Source organism: Nerophis lumbriciformis, linkage group LG06, assembly GCF_033978685.3.
Source record: "Nerophis lumbriciformis linkage group LG06, RoL_Nlum_v2.1, whole genome shotgun sequence".
Taxonomy (NCBI): Eukaryota; Metazoa; Chordata; class Actinopteri; order Syngnathiformes; family Syngnathidae; genus Nerophis; species Nerophis lumbriciformis.
The window spans coordinates 10,747,206-10,773,450 of NC_084553.2; the positions used below are offsets into that span (position 1 = coordinate 10,747,206).

The window sequence follows — 26,245 nt, forward strand, 5'->3', positions numbered from 1 at the left end:
AAACACAAGACACAATAAGAGGATGTGGAACGCTCCTCGGTAGCCTCTCGGACAGGCGGGAGGAGGGGACGCCTCCAGACACGCTCGCTTCCCTCGTAACACCTTTTCCCCTAAATATTCCCTCCCTACCTTCACATCCCTCTTATGTCGGAATCAAATGAACGTGAGAGGAAGAGGAATGACAAAGATCTTGTCCAAGCCACAAAGAGAGTAGATCAACTCAAGTAGGAACCAAATAAAAGGGGCGGGGCTTATATTTTGAGACTGTACATAGCGCGTTAGCGTTAAGCGGGGGTGTTCTCTGGCTTCTTCACAAAACAAAACAAAACAAAAAAAAAGACGTAGAAACATTTCACAATGCCAAGGGACGCACAAACACACACCTTCAGTTGAGTTAGTTAGCTAGTAGTGTCGTACTTTGTATAAGTCGCGTTTAGAGTACTATCACAGTGCAAAATACTTGGGGAGGACCCGAACGAGTCCGACTGGAAACCGAAAGAGATAAAAGTCCCTCTATGCATAATGGAATCTGTTTATACGTTTTGCAGCACAGGAGACGATTGTCAGCTTGTTCTTTTTTTTTTTTTGTTCTTCTTTCTTTTCTTTGTCGATGGAGCGCGATGGAGAAGGCAGTCATGTACAGTACATACATATATATATATATATATATATGTTTTTATATGTATATATATATTTAACAAAAAAGAGAAATGAAACCAAGCGCACATCCTACAGTCTAGCACAGACTATACACAAATGTCCTCTTCCAGTTTTTTCTTACTTTTTTTTTTTTCTGACTGTAAAGTGAGTACATCATCATCATCATCAGTAGTAGTCGGCAACAACGACGTCATTTACAAAGTTGACATCAAAAAAACCCTCTTTTGATGGATTTTTTTTTTTTTTTAGTTTTTTTTAATTCTTCCGAGAAGAACGTGGCCCCGTAAGAGACTCTTTTTTTTTTCTTTCTTTTTCTGCTCCTTTGGAACGTTTTTGTTTCTCGTCCTAAATGTGTTTATGTACAAGCGGGGGGGCTTATGCTAATAATAAGTACATTTGGGGGGCAGCTCAAGTGCTCCTCGCTCACAATCATCATCAACAACACGGTTAAAAGTCCTCGTCGGCTAGTTTTCTTTTAACGCCGCTAACAGGAAGTGTGCTCCGGCGCTATTCTACAGAAGAATACATTCCAGGTAGGATATAGAAAGTTTTGACACACCTAACAAGTTAGAAAAAAGAAAAAAAACACTTTTCTCGCCCTCCCCCCAGGGGGGAGGAGGGCCTCGAAGATGGCGCCGGCGGTCGCAGGAAGTGCTCGTCACACAGGTAGTTTCACGGAGGGAAAAAAAAAAAAAAAGTTTCTAGTCATTAGGTCCACACTGGGCCACGCCCCCCCCCTCACTTCTCTTGATGGTAGTGTGTGTGTGTTTTTAAATAAAGTTTTTATCGTCTCGCTCCCCACTGCCGGTCGCTAGTCTTCGTGTCCCGCAGCCTGGCCCACGTCGTGGTTGCTGAAGTCGCCATCCAGGTGGTTGGGGTCATGGGTCACGGGCTGGTCCTCCTCCGTCACCCACAGGTGAACTAGCAGAAACCAAAGAAGATGATCAGCAACAAGACAAACACTGAAACAAATACCGTATTTTTCGGAGTATAAGTCGCACCGGCCGAAAATGCATAATAAAGAAGGAAAAAAACATATATAAGTCGCACTGGAGTATAAGTCACATTTTTTGGGGAAATTTATTTGATAAAAGCCAACACCAAGAATAGACATTTGAAAGGCAATTTAAAATAAATAAAGAATAGTGAACAACAGGCTGAATAAGTGTACGTTATATGAGGCATAAATAACCAACTGGTATGTTAACGTAACATATTATGGTAAGAGTCATTCAAATAACTATAACATATAGAACATGCTATACGTTTACCAAACAATCTGTCACTCCTAATCGCTAAATCCCATGAAATCTTATACGTCCAGTCTCTTACGTGAATGAGATAAATAATATTATTTCATATTTTACGCTAATGTGTTAATAATTTCACACATAAGTCGCTCCTGAGTATAAGTCGCACCCCCGGCCAAACTATGAAAAAAACTGCGACTTATAGTGCGAAAAATACGGTACTAAAGATGTCCGATAATATCGGACTGCCAATATTATCGGCCGATAAATGCTTTAAAATGTAATATTGGAAATTATCGGTATCGGTTTCAAAAAGTAAAATGTATGACTTTTTAAAAACGCCGCCGTGTACACGGACGTAGGGAGAAGTAAAGAGCGCCAATAAACCTTAAAGGCACTTCCTTTGCGTGCCGGCCCAGTCGCATAATATCTACGGCTTTTCACACACACAAGTGAATGCAAGGCGTACTTGGTCAATAGCCATACAGGTCACACTGAGGGTGGCCGTATAAACAACTTTAACACTGTTACAAATATGCGCCACACTGTGAACCCACACCAAACAAGAATGACAAACACATTTGGGGAGAACATCCGCACCGTAACACAACATAAACACAACAGAACAAATACCCAGAACCCCTTGCAGCACTAACTCATCCGGGACGCTACAATATACACCCCTACTCTACCTCCTGGCGGCATGGCATAGTGGGTAGAGCAACCGTGCCAGAAACCCGAGGGTTGCAGGTTCGCTCCCCGCCTCTTACCATCCAAAAATCGCTGCCGTTGTGTCCTTGGGCGGGACACTTCACCCTTTGCCCCCGGTGCCACTCACACCGGTGAATTGAATGATGTATGATAGGTGGTGGTCGGAGGGGCCGTTGGCGCAAATTGCAGCCACGCTTCCGTCAGTCTACCCCAGGGCAGCTGTGGCTATGAAAGTAGCTTACCACCATCAGGTGTGAATGAATGATGGGTTCTACATGTAAAGCGACTTTGGGTACTTAGAAAAGCGCTATATAAATCCCAGTTATTATTATTATTATTATTATTACCTCCTACCCCCACCTATATGTTTGTATATATATATATATATATATATATATATATATATATATATATATATATATATATGTATGTATGTATGTATGTATGTATGTATGTATGTATGTATGTATGTATGTATGTGTATGTATGTATGTGTATGTATGTATGTGTATGTATATATATATGTATATATATATATATATATATATATATATATATATACATATATATGTGTATATGTATATATATATGTATATATATATACATATGTATGTGTGCATATATATATATATATATGTGCATATATATATGTATGTATTTATATATATATATATATATATATATATGTATTTATATATATATATATATATATATATATATATATATGTATTTATATATATATGTGCATATATATATATATATATATATATATATTTTTTTTTTAAGAATTAAAAAAATAAACATTTTATTTTTTATTTATAAGAATCAATTAAAAAAATAATTTTAGGCCATCGCCATGCAACCGTAAGGAGCTTTTCTAACCTGTTTTGAAAAAGTTTCATTATAATTATTATCCCAAATAATATATTGCGAGAATAGGTTTGAACCAAGAATCGAAACTGAATCGAATTGTCACCCCTACTCTAATTATTATTATTATTATTTTTTTTAAATATTACTGCTTTATTATGTGAAAGCACATGAAAAAGTACTCATGAGTACAGCGGGCCTAAGCGTTATTAAACTAATATTCTGTGTATTTAGTAGTACTTGCAGTATCAAACCATTACATAGTACTATTACTAATACACTGTTGACTAACTACCACTAACACACATTTACTTATGTATTATATTATTTAGACACTAGTTATTCATGCAGTAGTATACTATGTGTGTGTTGCATTTTTATTATTGAACAATTACAATATAAAAGTTGAAAGGTGAATATTTGATGATCATAACTGCATTTGCAGCAGCACACACAAGGTCGACCACAAGATGGCAGTGCAACACAAAGTGAGGAATGACATGAGTCAGTCATTAGAAAATATGAAAGTACTCAAATGAGAGTACTTTGATAATGTGGTAAAAACAAAGTTGTACCACTGCGTTGTTATTTCTTTGCTTTAAATTCCCAGAGAGAAAAAAACAACAACTAAGAAACAATATTTAAAGCCACAGTACAAAGTTTGTCTCCTCCCCAAGCGGCGTGCGCTACCTTTTTGATTTCCCAGTAAAGAAAGTCGCGGTAACGAGCTCCAGATTAGACGCCATATTTGATTTTCACTGTTCATTAACTGAGCCACCTGGAACGTTATTTAAGCACGCCGCTCCTTCTCCCCGAACAACTGCCGCTGCAAAGGCAGGAGACATTTCCCCGCCAACTTTATAGATTTAGCACAACTTCCCCTCACCGTTTTTAATTTCCCATTCGGGCGGGCGGCAGATGCACCTCTCACACACACCAACACAAACACACACACACACACACACACACACACACACACACACACACACACACACACACACACACACACACACACACACACTGGTTATCATTTGGAATGGGGACCATGTTTTTGATCATCACTTGTGGGGACCACCCTTTCTACAGGTTGTGGAGGCATAAAAAAAAATTGGTAAAATAGCCAATGCCCAGTTAGCTTATACACGTCTTTACTACTGGGGACCATGGGGAAAAAAAGAGTTAATATGGTTCATGGGGACCAAATTTAAATAATTTTGCATAATTCACACAAATTTGTTCGTGACTACTGAGGACCATTTAAAAAAAAAAAAAAAAAAGTTCAAATTAAATATGACATGATCCTCAGAGTACAGCACTACCCATAAAACATGTTTTAAGGGCCAAAGCTTAAAATCACTTAGGCATCTCCAGAATGGATCTGACTATCATTTAAAAAGGTTTCCCTAAAGGGGACCTGTTTTTTTTGTTCCCATACTGTCAGAAGTCCCCTAAAGGTGACTGTGTAAACCAGGTCTGGGCAATTATTTTGACTCGGGGGGCCAAATTTAGAGAAAAAATGTGTTTGGGGGCCGGTATATCTATTTTTAGGAACACTAATACAAAACCTCACAATAATGTCTGAATGCTAAAAACGTTATGACAGACCACCTTAAAAAACGGAATGACATATTTTTTTTTTTACCGAATGAGACACCCAGAATGTACATGAAAATAAAGAATGTGGGTTTTACAATATTAACTATGAACGATAAAACACTGAATATTGACAACATATAAACGTCACACCCCCTCTCATCGACATATTTTACAATCAAGCAAAAAATGCAACAAACACAGTGAAATATGAATGCAACGGGTAAAAAAATAAACCCACCTACAATCTGATGTATCACTTAGCTTTTGTAAAAATCTCCTTCCGCGTCTGTCCCTGACACCCGCATTTCAGGCTCGCTCTGGAAACACTCTGTGGAAACGCTCCCCACCCACATTGCTGGGTGCCTCGTCTGAGCTGCTGCGACTTAGATTACTACAGTTACTAGTAGGGTTGTACGGTATACGGGTATTAGCATAGTTCCGCGATACTAATGAATCATATTCGGTACCATACCGCCTCTGAAAAGTACCGGTCCGCCACACCCTAAGATTTTTTGTTAAAAGAAAGCCAGTAACGCAATTCTTTCCGGTCCCCTTTATTTAGAAAAGTATTAAAAAATACCGAAATAATGTTGGCATCGGGACAACACTAGTCACTGAAATATCATGCAAAAGCGCAGATTCCAACCATTGAAATACTTTGTATAGTTCAAGACTTATGGTCATTTGAAAACATCACTACACATCATAATGGCAGCTACATACCTGCCAACTTTTGAAATCAGAAAAACCTAGTAGCCAGGGTCCAGGGGCCAGGGTGGTGGGGGGTTCTTCGCCCCCCGACGCAAAATGATTATTAGCATTCAGACAGGTTAAAATGTTGCTAAAACCATCACTTTTCTATCAGTCACAGTGACTTTTCAAAACAAAAATATTACAGCAAAAATCCTATGGGTTGATTGACATGTTTATTCTGTAAGCTAACTTCAATAGTTTGAAATTATTTTGACAGTTAATGCCAGTTATCCTGTCAACCTTTCACAAGACTTCAATTTGTTAATTGAAAGTATAAACAGTATAAACACTTTTTACAGTAAACAAATGGTAAAACAGTACTAAAAAATTCCATTAAAAAAAAAATTGGTGTCATTATTAACTTTCTGTCCAAGCTTGTATAATCTACTGCCTTGTTCAATTGTAAAAAATATTCTGTGCCTAAAATTCACATTTCTATCACAATTATCATACTGTAAACATGGTAAGCTAACTTCATTAAAATTAATAGTCCTGTCAATAGCATGGAATTACAATTCAAATGTAGTTTTTTTGTAAGCCTTTCAGAAGAATTCAAAATATGAAAAATCAATGAAAATTAATTTAAGCCATCAGACATTTGAAAAGTGGCACATCACATCTCTAATGTAATCATTTGAACTTTTCAACAGAAATAGCACTGCAAAAATATTAAGGACATACAAGATTTCTTCAACTTGGACTTGAAAGCATAAATAGTATAAACACTTTTAACAGTATAACAGTACTAAACAATTCCGTGCTTGGCAGCGGTGCTATAAATAGCCTCGCGCATGGCATTCGGAATGGCTCGATAGGAAGTTACGGGAAGCAGTGTCGATTGTCATTGTTGTTACGCGATTTCGTGAATAAAACTTTAAAAAAAAAAAAAAAAAATTTTTAATTAATGAAAAACCGTATTTTTTATCACTGCAACCGTAACCCGGAATAGGTTGATGAAAACCGTACTAATTACGGGAAAACCGGAGTAGTTGGCAGGTATGCAGCTACACTTTACAGCTTAAAGATCTAAAAAAAATGATTTGGGAATGTCCGGCGGGCCAGATTGAAAAGCTTAACGGGCCGCATGTGGCCCCCGGGCCTTCATTTGCCCACGTCTGGTGTAAACAGAGCGATGTCCCCATTAAGTAGGCATTGCCAGAACACACACACACACACACACACACACGCACACACACACGGCTGGCATGCTTTATCCCTGGAATGCTAAGCCTTTTTTCCTCTTTCAACAAGGTCCATTCCTGATGGACACCATTCTTTGTCATTAAGTACACAAAAAAGCTCAAATTTGCAGCGGAACTGCACAAAAAATACACCAAACTGCACACATGCCCTCTTGTGGTGAGTCATGAGATTGCACACACAGAAAAATGCCCAAACTAAGCATACGGCGCGAGGCCGCCCAGCTCCGCGATCCATCCCCTCGCATCGCGCTTAACGCGGCGGGTAAACGGGAAGGCGGTCGGAGCGGCGAGCATGTAGTCAGAGCGCCCGAGGCGACGCCGGATTCGCCGCTCGCGGGGCCGACTGAGCGAAGGGAAGGAGCGGCCTCTCGGAGGTACGCGCTGACATTAATAGCATCCTGTGAAAACACGGCGCGCTCGCCAAACAGACGCTGGCATTTCACCGCCACGCGCCAATCCTGCTTCCCGGGAAGGTTGCGAGGAAAAAAAACGGCGTCTGGACAGAAGACATTTATGATGACCGCGCTGATGCCATCAACACAGTCTTTAAATGACAAGCACTTTTGTCTCAATAATGCACACGAGCTAGTACATACTCAGGTGTGTACACTACCAAGTGCACACTAGGAAGTGTTGGTATGTATGCACTAACCTAGTTCCTTAGTATGTATGGACTATTTAACTTGGATACTTGGTAGTACACGCACTACTACATTTTGTACATGTATCAATGGTCATGCAGGCTAATACACACATGCAATTATATGTCATGTCTGTGTAATCATGTTTTGTTTTAAGTCATGTTTTGTTTAGTTTCTGGCTTTTCACTCCCTTGTCTTGCTTGCATGATTACCCATTAGTTTCACCTGTTCCACGTTTGGACTCATTGTGCACTCTTGTTTGTCACCATAGCAACCATTAGTTTTCACCTGTCACGTCACGCACCTGTTTCACGTTTTGAGTCACGCACCTGCTGTCCATAGTATTTAAGTTCATTCATTTTCTGTTGTTCGTCCTGACGACATCCCCGCATTTATGCCCCCTGTCACACTCTGTCCATCTCTGCGCACTTCATGTCCATGCCAAGTAAGTTTGTTTATTATTGCCACAGTTAGTGTTTTTTGTTGTTCATAGTTTTTTGCCCCCGTGCAAGTCTTTTGTTTTCGTTAGTCAAGTTTGTACATCCGCCCTGAGTGCGCGTTTTGTTCTTTTGTTAGTGTAAAATAAATAATGTCTTCACCTTCACGCCATGTCTGGTCCAAATGTTCATTTGCACCACGGGAGAACAAACCACGTCAAAGTCCAAGTCTTGACATTATATAACAATAGAATAACTGCGGATTTCAGGTAATTTTGTACTATGAAGGGCATACTAAGTAGTGAATACTAGGTTGTGTACGCTACAAAGTGCATATTACATTGAACATATTTTATATTGTGCATTAAGACAATGTTGTTATGTCATATTAAACACAACATATTTTGTAATATGCACTACCTAGAATGCCCTTTCTGATGCATACCAGCTAGTACGCACATACAATTAACAACAACAACAACAACAAAATAGTACCCGGACTAGGAGCGGGGGAAAAGTATTTCTAAATAGTTTTAATAATTACAAACTTACATTTCAGGTAGTTTGTACTATGAAGGGCACACTAAGTAGTGTATACTCAGTTGTGTACACTACAAAGTACATATTACATAGTGCTCAGTACAAAATATATTCAAAGGCAACGTTGTTTTGTGTCATATGCACTTCATAGCATACATACTTTGTAAAATGTACTACCCCAGAATACCCTTTCTAATGCATACTCACTAGTACGCACATACAATTATTTAACAATAACAAAAAAAATTGTACCCAGAGTATGAGTGGGGTAAAGTATTTTTAAATGGTTTTAATCATTACAAACTGACATTTCAGGTAGTTTGTACTATGGAGGCCACACGAAGTAGTGTATACTAGGTTGTGTGTGCTACAAAGTGCTTATTACATAGTGCACAATATAAAATATGTTCAAAGTCAACATTGTTTTGTGTCATTTCACTTCATAACACATAGTACATACAACATACTTTGTAATATGCACTACCTAGAATGCCCTTTCTGATGCATACTATCTAGTACGCACATACAATTATTGAACAACAACAAAAAAATGGGTACCCAGAGTAGGTTTTAATCATTACAAACTTACATTTCATGTGGTTTGTACTATGGAGGGCACACGAAGTAGTGTATACTCTGTTGTGTACACTACAAAGTGCACAATTTAAAATATGTTCAAAGGCCACATTGTTTTGTGTCTTATGCACTTCATAGCATATAGTACATACAACATACTTTGTAATATGCACTACCCAGAATGCCCTTTCTAATGCATACTAGCTAGTACGCACATACAATTATTTAACAACAACAACAAAAATTAGTACCCAGAGTAGGAGTGGGGGGAAAAGTATTTCTAAATGGTTTACAAACTTACATTTCAGGTAGTTTGTACTATGGAGGGCAGTAGTGTATACTCGGTTGTGTACACTACAAAGTGCATATTACATAGTGCACAATATAAAATAAGTTCAAAGGCAACATTGTTTTGTGTCATATCCACTTCATAACATATAGTACATACAACATACTTTTTATTATGTACTTCCTAGAATGCCCTTTCTAATGCATACTAGCTAGTACGCACATACAATTGTTTAACAACAACAAAATAATTTGTACCCAGAGTAGGTTTCCATCATTACAAACCTACATTTCAGGTAGTTTGTACTATGGAGGGCACACTAAGTAGTGTATACTCTGTTGTGTACACTACAAAGTGCATATTACATAGTGACAATATAAAATATTTTCAAAGGCAACATTGTTTTGTGTCATATGCACTCCATAGCATATATAGTACATACAACATACTTTGTAATATGCACTACCTAGAATGCATACTAGTTAGTACGCACATAAAATTATTTAACAACAACAACAAAAATTAGTACCCAGAGTAAGAGTGGGGAAAAGTATTTCTAAATGGTTTTAATCATTACAAACATACATTTCAGGTAGTTTGTACTATGAAGGGCACACTAAGTAGTGTATACTAGGATGTGTACACTACAAAGTGCACATTACATAATGCACAATTTAAAATATGTTCAAAGTCAATGTTGTTTTGTGTCTTATGCACTTCATAGCATATAGTACATACAACATACTTTGTAATATGCACTACCCAGAATGCCCTTGCATGCATACTAGTTAGTACACACATACAATTATTTAAAAAACAACAACAAAAATTAGTACCCAGAATAGGAGTCGGGGAGAAGTATTTCTAAATGGTTTTAATCATTACAAACGTACATTTCAGGTAGTTTGTACTATGGAGGGCACACCAAGTAGTGTATACTCGGTTGTGTACACTACAAAGTGCACATTACATAATGCTCAGTATAAAATATGTTCAAAGGCAACATTGTTTTGTGTCATATGCACTTCATAGTATGCACTTCATAACATATAGTACATACAACATACTTTCTAATATGCACTTCCTAGAATGCCCTTTCTAATGCATACTAGCTAGTACGCACATACAATTGTTTAACAACAACAAAATAATTTGTACCCAGAGTAGGTTTCAATCATTACAAACTTACATTTCAGGTAGTTTGTACTATGGAGGGCACACTAAGTAGTGTATACTCGGTTGTGTACACTACAAAGTGCATATGTTCAAAGGCAACGTTGTTTTGTGTCATATGCACTCCATAGCATATATAGTACATACAACATACTGTGTAATATGCACTACCAAGAATGCATACTAGTTAGTATGCACATGAAATTATTTACCAACAACAAAAATTAGTACCCAGAGTAGGAGTGGGGAAAAGTATTTCTAAATGGTTTTAATCATTACAAACTTACATTTCAGGTAGTTTGTACTATGGAGGGCACACTAAGTAGTGTATACTAGGATGTGTACACTACAAAGTGTACAATATAAAATATGTTCAAAGGCAACGTTGTTTTTGTGTCATATGCACTCCATAGCATATACAACATACTTTGTAATATGCACTACCCAGAATGCCCTTTCTAATGCATACTAGCTAGTACGCACATACAATAAGAATTGTAATGAGTTTTCCCTTGAAAGTTGCATTTCTTGTTGACATCTCAAGTGGTATTTCGGCGAGCCTGGCGTACCGTCCCGTGCTGCCACCACCAGGTGCGGTCTGCCTACTTCCTTTGAGTTTTGTGTTCCTCCTGGCCGGGCCCGACGCGAGCTCCAGTTGTGTTGTCGCCAAAGCCACTCGGTGTGAGAACAACAAACACGGGAGTAGGAGCGACAAGGAAGTGCGCAGTATTTTTAGGGGGGGATTTAATGAATACAGGATGTTTATAGATAGGACCGCCATTCTCTGTGATTCGCACAAAAGAGGAGAAAAATCTACATTCTACCCCCCTCAACTCCGCTCACTTCCCATTCCTGCCCCCCCCGCCCCTTGTTCCCCATCCCTCAAAGCAGAAGAAGAAGAAGGGGCGGGAAGAAGAGAATCCGTGGTGCATGGCGGCGTTGTTGTGTGCTCGCCGTCTGCTTTTAGATCCTATTAGACAAACACGGCGTGGCGTTCAGGTGCGACACCATTCTGGATTCCTCTGTATTGGGGAGGGGGGACGTGGTGCGGAGGGGGAGCATCGAGACTCAATTGGTGTGTTTATTAAAGTTGCAGAAAATAACCCAAAAGCACAATCAGCACTTGTTTTTTTTTTCATTTTTTCAAGCCGTCGGCACTATGAGGAGGAGGAATCAAAACGAGGGAGTCAAGTACTCGTGGTCGACCGCCCCCCCTTAGCCCCCCCTAAGCCCCCCCCTCCCCACTCCAACTATTTCTGAGGCTGAAAGATTGGCGGCCGCGATAAAAGCTCCGCTGAGCAATTTAAGCCCAAACAGTGCGATGCTACAATCTGTCTTGTGTGCCTGATAGCGCTTTTCTGCGCTCTCCTCTCCAAATTACTTTCTTTCATATCTAATTATATTTGCTAATGATCTTATAAGAGAATAATGGAATGTGCTTGATCTATTACCTTTTTTTTTTTCCACCCCCCCCGCGCTGCATAAATACAATGCCGGGGAAATGACTGCCGCAGACAGGAAGAAATGTTTTTTTTTCTTAATGTTTTTGATGAGACGGGAAAATGGGAGCTGGGAGCGGCGGGGTCGTTAATGGCGAAGGAGCGTCGAGGTCATCGCTCACATCACGCCAACGTTTCCCTCCTGTGACGCTCTGCGCACCTTCGGCCGCCAGGAGGCGCTCTTACATTTGGATGTTGACTTTTTGTCTGCCGCCACTTAAAAACTAAATACAATTCAGGTCTAAACCAGAAAAAAAGCATTGAGACTGCAGTCCTCGGGAAAGTGACACACAAGCGACATGAATAAGGGTGCACTTTCTAGTACGCACTACATAGTACACACTGTGATCTGCATTTTGGACTACTTGACGTACACCACTAAACTACTCAACTTAGAAGTACACACGACTAAACTACTTAAGAGTAGACTACTACTAAACTATGTACTTAGAAGTATGCACATGACTAAACTACTTAAGAGTAGACTAAGTATACACCACTATGTACTTAGTAGTCTACTCAAGTAGTTTAGTCATGTGCGTAATTCTAAGAACACACCACTAAAGTATGCACACAGCTAAACAACATAAGAGTAGACTACAAAGTGTACACCACTAAACTACTCAACTTAGAAGTACACATGACTAAACTACTTAAGAGTAGACTACCACTAAACTATGTACTTAGAAGTATGCACATGACTAAACTACTTAAGAGTAGACTACAAAGTGTACACCACTAAACTATATACTTAGAAGTATGCGCACGACAAAACTACTTAAGAGTAGACTACAAAGTGTACATCACTAAACTACTCAACTTAGATGTACACACGACTAAACTACTTAAGAATAGACTACCACTAAACTATATACTTAGAAGTATGCGCACGACTAAACTACTTAAGAGTAGACTACTAAGTCTACACCACTAAACTATGTACTTAGAAGTATGCACATGACTAAACTACTTAAGAGTAGACTAAGTATACACCACTAAAGTATGCACATGACTAAATTATTTAAGAGTAGACTACTAAGTGTACACCACTAAAGTATGCACTTAGACATATGCACATGACTAAACTACTTAAGAGTAGAGTACAAAGTGTACACCACTAAAGTATGCACTTAGACGTATGCACATGACTAAACTACTTAAGAGTAGAGTACAAAGTGTACCCCACTAAAGTATGTACTTAGACGTATGCACATGACTAAACTACTTAAGAGTAGAAGTAGAGTACAAAGTGTACACCACTAACTATGTACTTAGTAGTCTACTCAAGTAGTTTAGTCATGTGCGTAATTCTAAGAACACACCATTAAAGTATGCACACAACTAAACAACATAAGAGTAGACTACAAAGTGTACACCAGTAAACTACTCAACTTAGATGTACACACAACTAAACTACTTAAGAGCAGACTACTAAGTCTACACCACTAAACTGTGTACATAGAAGTATGCACATGACTAAACTACTTAAGAGTAGACCAAGTATACACCACTAAAGTATGCACATGACTAAATTATTTAAGAGTAGACTACTATGTGGGCTTTGTACCGAGGATGTCGTTGTGGCTTGTGCAGCCCTTTGAGACACTTGTGATTTAGGGCTATATAAATAAAGATTGATTGATTGATTGATTGATTGACTACTAAGTCTACACCGCTAAAGTATGTACTTAGACGTATGCACATGACTAAACTACTTAAGAGTAGAGTACAAAGTGTACACCACTAACTATGTACTTTGTAGTCTACTCAAGTAGTTTAGTCAGGTGCGTAATTCTAAGAACACACCATTAAAGTATGCACACACACAACTAAACAACATAAGAGTAGACTACAAAGTGTACACCAGTAAACTACTCAACTTAGATGTACACACAACTAAACTACTTAAGAGTAGACTACTAAGTCTACACCACTAAACTGTGTACATAGAAGTATGCCCATGACTAAACTACTTAAGAGTAGACCACTAAGTATACACCACTAAAGTATGCACACAACTAAACAACTTAAGAGTAGACTACAAAGTGTACACCACTAAACTATGTACCTAGAAGTATGCACATGACTAAACTACTTAAGTAGACTACAAAGTGTACACCACTAAACTACTCAACTTAGATGTACACACGACTGAACTACTTAAGAGTAGACTACTAAGTCTACACCACTAAACTATGTACATAGAAGTATGCACATGACTAAACTACTTAAAAGTAGATCCCTAAGTATACACCACTAAAGTATGCACATGACGAAACTATTAAAAAGTAGACTACTAAGTGTACACCGCTAAAGTATGTATTTATAAGTATGCACATGACTAAACTACTTAACAGTAGACTACAATGTGTACACCACTAAACTATGTACTTAGTAGTATACACATGACTAAACTACTTAAGAGTAAACTACAAAGTGTACCCCAATAAACTATGTACTTAGTAGTATACACATGACTAAACTACTTAAGAGTAGACTACAAAGTGTACACCACTAAACTATGTACTTAGTAGTATACACATGACTAAACTACTTAAGAGTAAACTACAAAGTGTACCCCAATAAACTATGTACTTAGTAGTATACACATGACTAAACTACTTAAGAGTAGACTACAAAGTGTACACCACTAAACTATGTACTTAGAAGTATACACACGACTAAACTACTTAAGAGTAGACTACTAAGTCTACACCACTAAACTATGTACATAGAAGTATGCACATGACTAAACTACTTGAGTAGACTACTAAGTATACACCACTAAAGTATGCACATGACTAAACTACTAAAGAGTAGACTACTAAGTATACACCACTAAAGTACTACTAAGTATACACCACTAAAGTATGTACATGGCTAAACTACTTAAGTAGACTACAAAGTGTACATCACTACACCACTCAACTTAGATGTACACACGACTAAACTACTTAAGAGTAGACTACTATGTCTACACCACTAAACTATGTACATAGAAGTATGCACATGACTAAACTACTTGAGTAGACTACTAAGTATACACCACTAACTATGCACATGACTAAACTACTTAAGAGAAGACTACAAAGTGTACACTACTATACGAAAAATTTGTAAAAAAAAAACCCAACTAAATCATTCAAGACCCCTAAATTGTTTTTGTAAAAAAAAAAAAAATGAAAGCCACAAACTGTCTTTAAAAATGTTCAAGATCCCTAATTGTTTTTGTTAAAAAAAAAACATGTTCAAGACCTTTGTTTTTCTTAAAAAAGTTTATCTCAAATTTCCAAACCCTAAATTATTCGTAAAAAACAACTAGATGGTGACTAACTATGTAGTACTAATGAGTACCTACAACACTTTCTATAGTTGACTGCATCAAAAACACACACTAACTTTCTGGCGCCTAAGTGGCGCCCCCCTCCCATAAGACATCTGCCCCCCCGCCCTCCCCCCTCCCCTCAGTCCTCCCCCCTCCTTGTCATTTTCTCCCTGGCTTGGGGACGAGTGGCGGCCACGACAGGCGCTCTAAAGCCGGCGCGTTAATGGAAGGAAATGGCATTCGATCTCGGTTTGATCTCCTAATCATTTCTGCTCAAACGATAATTAGCGGCCTCGCAATCCTCTCGCGCGGGGGAGGGTGGGGTCACATTCAGAAAGGGTGAAAAGATGCTCGACCAACAAATAAAGTCCTCACACACACACACACACACACGCACACACACACACAGGCAGGCAGGCGGTGAGTAAAAAGACAATATAGTTAGTAGGTGAAGGGAAGACATGACAGGCGTGATCACAGAGGGCTGGCGACTGCTGTCTGTGATTCTTTTGGGCTGACATAATCCTGATTGATTCCTTCAGCAGATAAAAAAAACTGGGTCCACTTCTGCCCTTTTAAAGGGTGGGGGGGTAACATAATACGGCCTTTTATTGGGCAACAATGTCACATAATGGCGCTGGAATGTGCAGGCAGAAAAGGCCAGGACTTTAAAAGGCGGCGACACTGTGCTCTAATGTAAAAGAGGAGAAAGAAGTCATTAAGCCCCCGCATGACCCCTCCCCCCTTATAACACGCTAACAAGGTCACCGCATTCCAGCACAACTTATTTGCTTTTGCACAACTGTACTCAACCTCACTTTTACTGCACATACACTGCAAAAACTGAACTCTAAGTAAGATTGAGAACCTCAAATAAGGGTGAAATTTGCTTATTTTCTGTCTGATAAGATCATTCTTCTCACTAAGCAGATTTTATGTTAGAGTGTTTTACTTGTTTTAAGGGTTTTGGTCCTAAATGATCTCAGTAAGATATTACAGCTTGTTGCTGAGATTTGATTACCTATATTGAGTAAAACATGCTTGAAACTAGAATATCAACTGTTGCAAAGCTGTGTCATCAACACTCACAAGTATAAAACTACTTTTTTAAAGTACCGTATTTTTCGGACTATAAGTTGCAGTTTTTTTCATAGTTTGGCCGGGCTCCAGTGTGACTTATATATGGTTTTTTCCTTCTTTATAATGCATTTTCGGCAGGTGCGACTTATACTCCGGTGCGACTTATATTCTGAAAAATACAGTATTTTCCGCACTATTAGCCGCACCTAAAAACCACAAATTTACTCAAAAGCTGACAGTGCGGCTTATAACCCGGTGCGCTTTATATATGGATTAATATTAAGATTCATTTTCATAAAGTTTCGGTCTCGCAACTATGGTAAACAGCCGCCATCTTTTTTCCCCGTAGAAGAGGAAGTGCTTCTTCTTCTACGCAAGCAACCGCCAAGGTAAGCACCCGCCCCCATAGAACAGGAAGCGCTTCTTCTTCTACTGTAAGCAACCACCCGCCCGCGTAGAAGAAGAAGAAGAAGCTCGCGGATATTACGTTTCATTTCCTTTGTGTGTTTACATCTGTAAAGACCACAAAATGGCTCCTACTAAGCGACAGGTTTCCGGTTCATGAAAAGACGCAATCTCTCCATCCGCACACGGACTACTATTTCACAGCAACTGCCTAAAGACTTTCAAGAAAAGCTGGCTACTTTCCGTGCATATTGTAAAAACAAGATAGCTGAAAAAAAGATCCGGCCAGAGAACATTATCAACATGGACGAGGTTCCACTGACTTTTGATATTCCTGTGAACCGCACTGTGGATACAACGGGAGCACGTACGGTGAATATTCGCACCACAGGGAATGAGAAGTCATCCTTCACTGTGGTTCTAGCTTGCCATGCTAATGGCCAGAAACTTCCACCCATGGTGATATTCAAAAGGAAGACCTTGCCAAAAGAGACCTTTCCAGCCGGCGTCATCATAAAAGCTAACTCGAAGGGATGGATGAAGAAAAGATGAGCGAGTGGTTAAGGTAAGTTTACGCGAAGAGGCCGGGTGGCTTTTTTCACGCAGCTCCGTCCATGTTGATATACGACTCCATGCGCGCCCACATCACGCTGGTTTTTAATATATTATTAAAGTTTGACTGACCTATCTGACTGTTTTTTTGACATTCCTTTAGCGCAGTTAGATGCGGCTTATAACACGGGGCGGCTTATAGGTGGACAAAGTTTTGAAATATGCCGTTCATTGAAGGCGCGGCTTATAACCCAGAGCGGCTTATGGTGCGGAAAATACGGTAATCATTTCTTATTTCAAGCATGAAAAAAAAAAAAAATCATGATTTTGACACAATTGTGTCTCATAATTAAAACAGATGACAGCCAAATGGACTTTGCTGTTTTATTTTCAAAGAAACAATAGAAAATACGTACTCATATAGTAGTACAGTTGGCACAGTACAGTAAATATTTAAACATTTAACATGTGACATTTCTAACAATTTTGAACCGAATTAGTTCATGCATATTTAGATAAATTCTTCAAAATTACAATAAAAAATGTTTTGGCCTGGGGCCGGGCTGTATATATGCGCACTAATTGACTGAAAGAGCACGCACTTGGCGCGATGATGTCATGTTATCCATGGAAAAATGCATTTTTAGACAATATGATTTGCCTGAGCGGCTAGGAGACCACGAGAGTAGGGCTGCAACTAACGATTAATTTGATAATCGATTAATCTGTCGATTATTACTTTGATTAATCGATTAATAATTGAATTAAAGAGACAAACTACATTTCTATCCTTTCCAGTATTTTATTGAAGAAGAAAAAAACAGCATACTGGCACCATACTTATTTTGATTATTGTTTCTCAGCTGTTTGTAAATGTTGCAGTTTATAAATAAAGGTTTATTTAATTTTTTTTTTTTTTTAAATAAAAAAATAAAATAAAAATGCCTCCGCGCATGTGCATAGCATCGATCCAACGAATCGATGACTAAATTAATCGCCAACTATTTTTATAATCGATTTCAATCGATTTAATTGATTAGTTGTTGCAGCCCTACACTTGTTGCCTTTCCATTAAGAACAATAAATGAGTTTTTAGTACAAGTTTGCTGGTTTCAAGAAATGTAATGTCAAGCGCATATCATTATGTCAAGATAACGGCACTAGCATTTACTTCATTTAAGAATATTTTTCAACATATTGAGCAAAAAGGTCTCTTTTTTTTTTTCCTACCAAGAAAAATGCACTTGTTATTAGTGAGAATATACTTATTTTAAGCTATTTTTGGGTTCATTGAAGTCAGCTAATTGTACTTGTTTTGGGAAGTCTTGACAAGCCACATTTTCTTGTTCTATTGGCAGATAATTTTGTCAGTGATAATTGTGTCTCATATTAAAACAGATGACAGCCAAATGGACTTTGCTGTTTTATTTTCAATGAAACAATAGAACATACGTACACATATAGTAGTACAGTTGGCACAGTACAGTAAACGGACAGTTAATGTTTAAACATTTAAATGCATACCTGCCAACTACTCCGGTTTTCCCGTAATTAGTACGGTTTTCATCAACCTATTCCGGGTTACGGTTGCAGTGATAAAAAATACGTTTTTTCGTTAATTAAAAAAACATTAATTTTTTTAAAGTTTTATTCACGAAATCGCGTAACAACAATGACAATCGACACTGCTTCCCGTAACTTCCTATCGAGCCATTCCGAATGCCATGTGCGAGGCTATTTATAGCACGAGGCACCAGTTGCCATTGTTTCCAAACGAGCGAACGATCATGGAATCAGCCGGAGAAAAATCGCAAACGAGTCTTAAACCGAAAAGAAAACTGCAGTCATTCCGTGAAGAATATTCAAAAGCCTATCCGGGAATAATTATCCGTTCCAAAAAGGGTGAAAACTACGCGAATTGCACCTTGTGCAGACAAGATTTTTTCGATCGGACACGGAGGAATTAGCGATGTAAAAGACCACGTTGGGACAAAAAAACACAAGTCTAATGCCGTTGCTAGCGATACAAGTGGAAAACTTTCAACGTTTTTCGTCGCCCAAACAGATTCTTTGGATGTGATAAATGCCGAAGTTTTATTTACGTAGGCAATAATTGAGCATGGACTTCCAATCGCACTGGCTGAATAAATTTGGATTTTAGCCACAAAAAGGTAATGACACCAATGTTATCTATTGGAATTGTTTAGTACTGTTATACTGTTAAAAGTGTTTATACTATTTATGCTTTCAAGTCCAAGTTGAAGAAATCTTGTTAAATGTTGACAGCATAACTACCAAAATACAGAAGTATGTCCTTAATATTTTTGCAGTGCTATTTCTGTTGAAAAGTTAAAATGATTACATTAGAGATGTGATGTGCCACTTTTCAAGTGTCTGATGGCTTAAATTAATTTTCATTAATTTTTCATATTTTGAATTCTTTTGAAAGGCTTATAAAAAAACTACATTTGAATTATAATTCCATGCTATTGACAGGACTATTAATTTTAATGAAGTTTGCTTACCATGTTTACAGTATGATAATTGTGATAGAAATGTGAATTTTAGGCACAGAATATTTTTTACAATTGAACAAGGCAGTAGATTATACAAGCTTGGACAGAAAGTTAATAATGACACCAATTTTTTTTTTAATGGAATTGTTTAGTACTGTTTTACCATTTGTTTGCTGTAAAAAGTGTTTATACTGTTTATACTTTCAATTAACAAATTGAAGTCTTGTGAAAGGTTGACAGGATAACTGGCATTAACTGTCAAAATAATTTCAAACTATTGAAGTTAGCTTACAGAATAAACATGTCAATCAACCCATATGATTTTTGCTGTAATATTTTTGTTTTGAAAAGTCACTGTGACTGATAGAAAAGTGATGGTTTTAGCAACATTTTAACCTGTCTGAATGCTAATAATCATTTTGCGTCGGCCCCCCTGAACCCCCCACCAGGACTTTGTCCTGGACCTACCGGGGCCTGCGGCCCCTGGACCCTGGCTACGAGGTTTTTCTGATTTCAAAAGTTGGCAGGTATGTAAATGTGACATTTCTAACAATTTTGAACAGAAATAGTTCATGCACATTCAGATAAATTCCTCAAAATTACAATGAAAACAATTTTGGCCGGGGGCCAGGCTGTATATATGCGCACTAATAGACTGAAAGAGCACACACTTGGCGCGATGATGTCATGTTATCGATGGAAAAATGCATTTTTAGACAATATGATTTGCCTGAGCGGCTAGGAGACCCCGAGAGTAACAAGCGGTTGCATTGTTGCCTTTCCATTAAGAACAATAAATTAGTTTTTACTATAAGTTTGCTGGTTTCAAGAAATGTAATGCCGAGCGCATATCATTATGTCAAGATAATGGCACTAGCATTTACTTAATTTAAGAATATTTTTCAACATATTGAGCAAAAAGGTCTCTTTTTTTTTTTTTTACCAAGAAAAGTGCACTTGTTATTAGTGAGAATATACTTATTTTAAGGTAATTTTGGGTTCATTGAAGTTAGCTAATTTTACTTGTTTTGGAAAGTCTTGACAAGCCACATTTTCTTGTTATATTGGCAGATAATTTTCCTTAGTTCAAGTAAAATACCCCTCATTTTTGTGTTTTTTTTTTCTTGTTTTTGAACACTGACTTTTTGCAATGTACAAGTCCAAAAGTTTTTTCTTCCCCCCCCCAGGAAGACAGGAAACCTCTCGATGCGTTTACTGCTCGGACAAAACGTGCGTTAAATTGTGGAAGACCGTCTCCTAGTTAGCACACATACTCGGTGGGCTAGTGGTTAGAGTGTCCGCCCTGAGATCGGTAGGTTGTGAGTTAAAATCCCGGCCGAGTCACACCAAAGACTATATAAATGGGAGCCATTACCTCCCTGCTTGGCACTCAGCATCAAGGGTTGGAATTGGGGGTTAAATCACAAAAAATGATTCCCGGGCGCGGCCACTGCTGCTGCTCACAGCTCCCCTCACCTCTCAGGGGGTGAACAAGGGGATGGGTCAAATGCAGAGGACACATTTCACCACACCTAGTGTGTGTGTGACAATCATTGCTACTTTCACTTTAACATGCTGGAGTTAGCAGTCCAAGTTGCTCTCGATGTTTACAAAAAACATGTGAGCTCGGTTTGGTAAAGGGCTCAAAAAATAGCCTCTACATAAAAAAGAAAACCTTTTGGAAAAAAAAAATGCATGTACGGTAGTTTGTTTAATTAAAAAAATGCTTAAAACTTACAAATTGTCTTTCAAAAATGTTCAAGACCCTAATTTTGTTAAAACATGTCCAAGACCTGTTTTTTTTAGATTAAAAACAGATTTAAAAAATGTTTATCTTGAATTTACAAACCTTAAATATTTAAGACACTAAATAGTATTTGTAAAAAAAATCAAAAAAAAAAAAATCGTTCAAGACCCCTAAATTGTCTTCGTGAAAAAAATAATTAAAACCACAAAAAGTCTTTAAAAATGTTCCAGACCCCAAATTGTTTTTGTTAAAACAGCTTTTAAAAAAGGTAATGTGAAATTACCAAACGCTAAATTGTTTGTAAAAAAAAAAATTGTACTTGTAAAAAAAACGACCAAATCGTTCAAAACCTCTAAATTGTCTTTGTAAAAAAAATATCAAAACCACAAACTGCCTTTAAAAAATGTTCAAGCCCCTAATTGTTTTAATTGTTTTTGTTAAAAAAAAACAAAAAACATGTCCAATACCTTTGTTTGCTTAAAATAGCTTTAAAATAAATTTCCAAACCCTAAACTGTCTTTGAGAAACGTCTTAAGACGCCCTAATTGTCTTTGTAAAAAAAAAAAATATTAAAACAAAATATCCAGGACCTCAAATTGTCTTAGTAAAAAGTAAACTTTTAAGATCCCTTATTGTCTGTGCTGAAAAACAATGTTCAGTTAAAAAAAACTTTCAGAAATATCCCCATAATCCCTAAGTCATTGTTAAAAACAACAGTTCCACAATTATAAACCCCAAACATACATGATCTAAATTTGTTTAAGGACTAAAATTATAGAACCTCAAATTGCATAAAAAAACAACTTAAAAAAAGGACTTTAAATTGTCCATTTAAAAAAAAAAAATTAAAAAAAAGTTCAGGATCCCTTAGTCTTTGCAAGACTAAAAAAAACTTCCAAAATGACACCAAATTGAGTAAAAAAAAAAAGTTTTAAGATCCCTAAAAGTCTTTAATAAAAAAACATCAATCTTAGCAACATTCAGTTCCCCATTTGTAAAGCCTAAACATATACGACCTAAATTATTTAAGGAAAAAAAACCATTTAGAACCTCAAATTGTAAACAAAAAAAGTAACAAATATGTTTAAACAGTTTGAATTTTTTTTCAAACAGTTTAAAACAAAATTCTTCATGTTTAATTAAAAAACATACGCTGTGAGCATTGAAGTCTACTTTTGATGTTTACAAAAACACCTGCGTGGAAAATAGCCTAGAATGTGATTGACAATTCTAGGGTGCACCTGCTTCTCGCCCGAAGTCAACTGTGATAAGCCCCGCCCCCTTTTAGCTTAAAAAGGTCAATTAAGCGTTGTAGGCGACGCACAAGTGTTAAACACAAGAGGGCGTGCACTCCTTGTCCTTAGTGACATGCAACATATGATTGGGTGTGGCGTAAAACCCCCCAGGAGACACGAGGTATGACACAGTATGGAGGATGTATGTGGATCAGGAGGAGGAGGCTGCAGCAAATGGGGCAGCATTATATAGGCCACCATGCATATATGGGCCATCAGTACCTTGGCCTGCTTCACGTCCTTAACGAGAGAGTCTCAGATGATGTCACCAAAGACCCACACGCTACATCAAGGTAGATCGTAGCAGGTGCGCCCTCTGGTGGCTGGGAGCAGTCTGATTGGACGCTTGATCTTCCAACAAAGCCATTGTCATTTCCGGACTATAAAACGCACTTAAAATAATTTAAAACCCAGTGCACCTAATGTAAGGAATAAGTTTGGTTGCGCTTACCCACCTCGAAGCATTTTTATTTGGTACATGGTGTAATGATAAGTGTGACCAGTAGATGGCTGTCAAACATAAGAGATACATGTAGACTGCACTGTTTGATGTGCTTCAACATACCAGTATTATTATTGTGTGTGTTTAAGGTAAGACATATTATCTGGCGTTTTGTTCCACAATATTATGCAAAAGCAGCTTGTCTTACCTTCTAGTACCTGCTGATCTGTATTTGGGAACTGCATAAATCATGAAAAATTGCCTTTGTAGTTCGTGTGGACAGCTTTTTTTTCTCTATCTTCTTGTTATGGGACATTCATCCTCCGCTGTTGCCATTTCTAATATAAATTAGTGTAAAGTTCTTACTTATATCTGTCAGTAAACTCGCCATGAAAGCACTAAAACATACCGGTGTAGTGAGTTTACATTATTCACCCAAGGAACTTTAGTTATTAGAGAGTTCCGGTCGGACGGTTTTTGTTGTTGTTTCCGGATGAGGAGATGCTGCTCCGTTATTGATTGAAGTAAAGTCTGAATGTCATTAAAACAGTTAGCTCCATCTTTTGACACTTCTTCCACTCCCGTCCTTGCACGCTACACCGCTACAACAAAGATGACGGAGCTGTCGAAGGTGAGCCACGTAAATAAGAGCGCCCACAAAACGGCACATCCTGAAGCGACTGTCAGAAAGCGACTTGAAGATGATCTGTAAAACATAATCTTTGCAACATTTAGACCAAATAACCACCATTACATGTTATAAAGACCACAAGGAAGTCTTTTACATTTAGAAAAAAAATTAATATGACTCCTTTAATGCGCCTTATAGATGAAAAAAGATTGAAAATAGACCATTCATTGGCAGTGCGCCTTATAATCAATCATCAATCATCAATCAATCAATGTTTACTTATGTAGAGCCCTAAATCACGAGTGTCTCAAAGGGCTGCACAAGCCACAACGACATCCTCGGCTCAGATCCCACATCAGGGCAAGGAAAAACTCAACCCAATGGGATAACAATGAGAAACCTTGGAGGGGACCGCAGATGTGGGGACCCCCAGCCCTGGGCGACCGGTGCAATGGACATCGAGTGGATCTAGCATAATATTGTGAGAGTCCAGTCCATAGTGGATCTAGCATAATATTGTGAGTGTCCAGTCCATAGTGGATCTAACATAATAGTGAGAGTCCAGTCCATAGTGGATCTAACATAATAGTGTGAGAGTCCAGTCCATAGTGGATCTAACATAATAGTGTGAGAGTCCAGTCCATAGTGGATCTAACATAATAGTGAGAGTCCAGTCCATAGTGGATCTAGCATAATATTGTGAGAGTCCAGTCCATAGTGGATCTAACATAATAGTGTGAGAGTCCAGTCCATAGCGGATCTAACATAATAGTGTAAGAGTCCAGTCCATAGTGGATCTAACATAATAGTGAGAGTCCAGTCCATAGTGGATCTAGCATAATATTGTGAGAGTCCAGTCCATAGCGGATCTAACATAATAGTGTGAGAGTCCAGTCCATAGTGGATCTAACATAATAGTGAGAGAGTCCAGTCCATAGTGGATCTAACATAATAGTGAGAGTCCAGTCCATAGTGGATCTAACATAATAGTGTGAGAGTCCAATCCATAGTGGATCTAACGTAATAGTGAGAGTCCAGTCCATAGTGGATCTAACATAATAGTGTGAGAGTCCAGTCCATAGTGAATCTAACATAATAGTGAGAGTCCAGTCCATAGTGGATCTAACATAATATTGTGAGAGTCCAGTCCATAGTGGATCTGGCATAATATTGTGAGAGTCCAGTCCATAGTGGATCTAGCATAATATTGTGAGAGTCCAGTCCATAGTGGATCTAACATAATAGTGAGAGTCCAGTCCATAGTGGATCTAACATAATAGTGAGAGTCCAGTCCATAATCCGGTGCGCCCTATAGTCCGCAAAATACGGTACATCCATTTTGGATTGTCGGTTGTTGTGCCGTTACAACGCAAACAACCGCTTGAATGCAAATGTCCAGAATCGGAAACATAACAGAAAACGGAGTCTGGAGGCTCGTCTCAACCGAACAGAATCAACAGCTCCTGAAAAACTCCCAATTTTCATCAAGATAACTTTTAGTTTGACACAATGTTAACGCCGGAAGCGTCGGCGTGTTAAACTGGTTGGCAGGAAACGCTCACTCCGTCACCTCCTAACAGCCGGGATGACCTCGGAGGGGGTTAAACGCTGGCACTAATGGATGAAAGACACGCCCCCCAGCCACAATTTACTCTCCTTATTCTGGCTCATGTTGAGAAAGTTTTGCGTACGCCGAGGGGTGACGCCGCCTGACTTCCAATTTGTCCAAGATCGTTCCCACAGGAAACAAGCGGAAACAAGAAACAAACACAATTAATAGTGGAGAAGAGTTCATGGTAACTTTGCTAACAAGTACAGAGGGCGCTGGAGTCATAAATACAATGCCTGAATAGAAATACGATGTAGCGTACGTACTGTAGTTCTTGGTTTTACCGCAAACAACTCATACAGTACCGTTGTTTTATACGTGGAACGGAAAACCTCATTTCCCTGATGACCAGTGTATTTGCTTGTTTTTTTCTTTTTTTTTTAAATATTTGTATTATAGCCGTGAGCGAAGAAAACTCTGTAAATTAGCCGCACCGTTTCATAAGC

The 26,245-nt window shown here is 38.2% G+C and overlaps 1 protein-coding gene across 5 annotated transcripts in view; it reads right to left on the reverse strand.

The window, feature by feature from the left end:
• Positions 1-1,330: 1,330 nt before the first annotated feature.
• The window catches only part of znf536 (zinc finger protein 536), a 653,496-nt gene continuing 628,581 nt past the window's right edge, over positions 1,331-26,245 (reverse strand). For all 5 annotated transcript variants that reach the window (XM_061963702.2, XM_061963703.2, XM_061963705.2 and 2 more), the window contains one exon: positions 1,331-1,581. In XM_061963702.2, the coding sequence (XP_061819686.2) occupies positions 1,472-1,581 (110 nt within the window). In that variant the 3' untranslated portion in view covers positions 1,331-1,471. The remainder of the gene's footprint in view (positions 1,582-26,245) is intronic.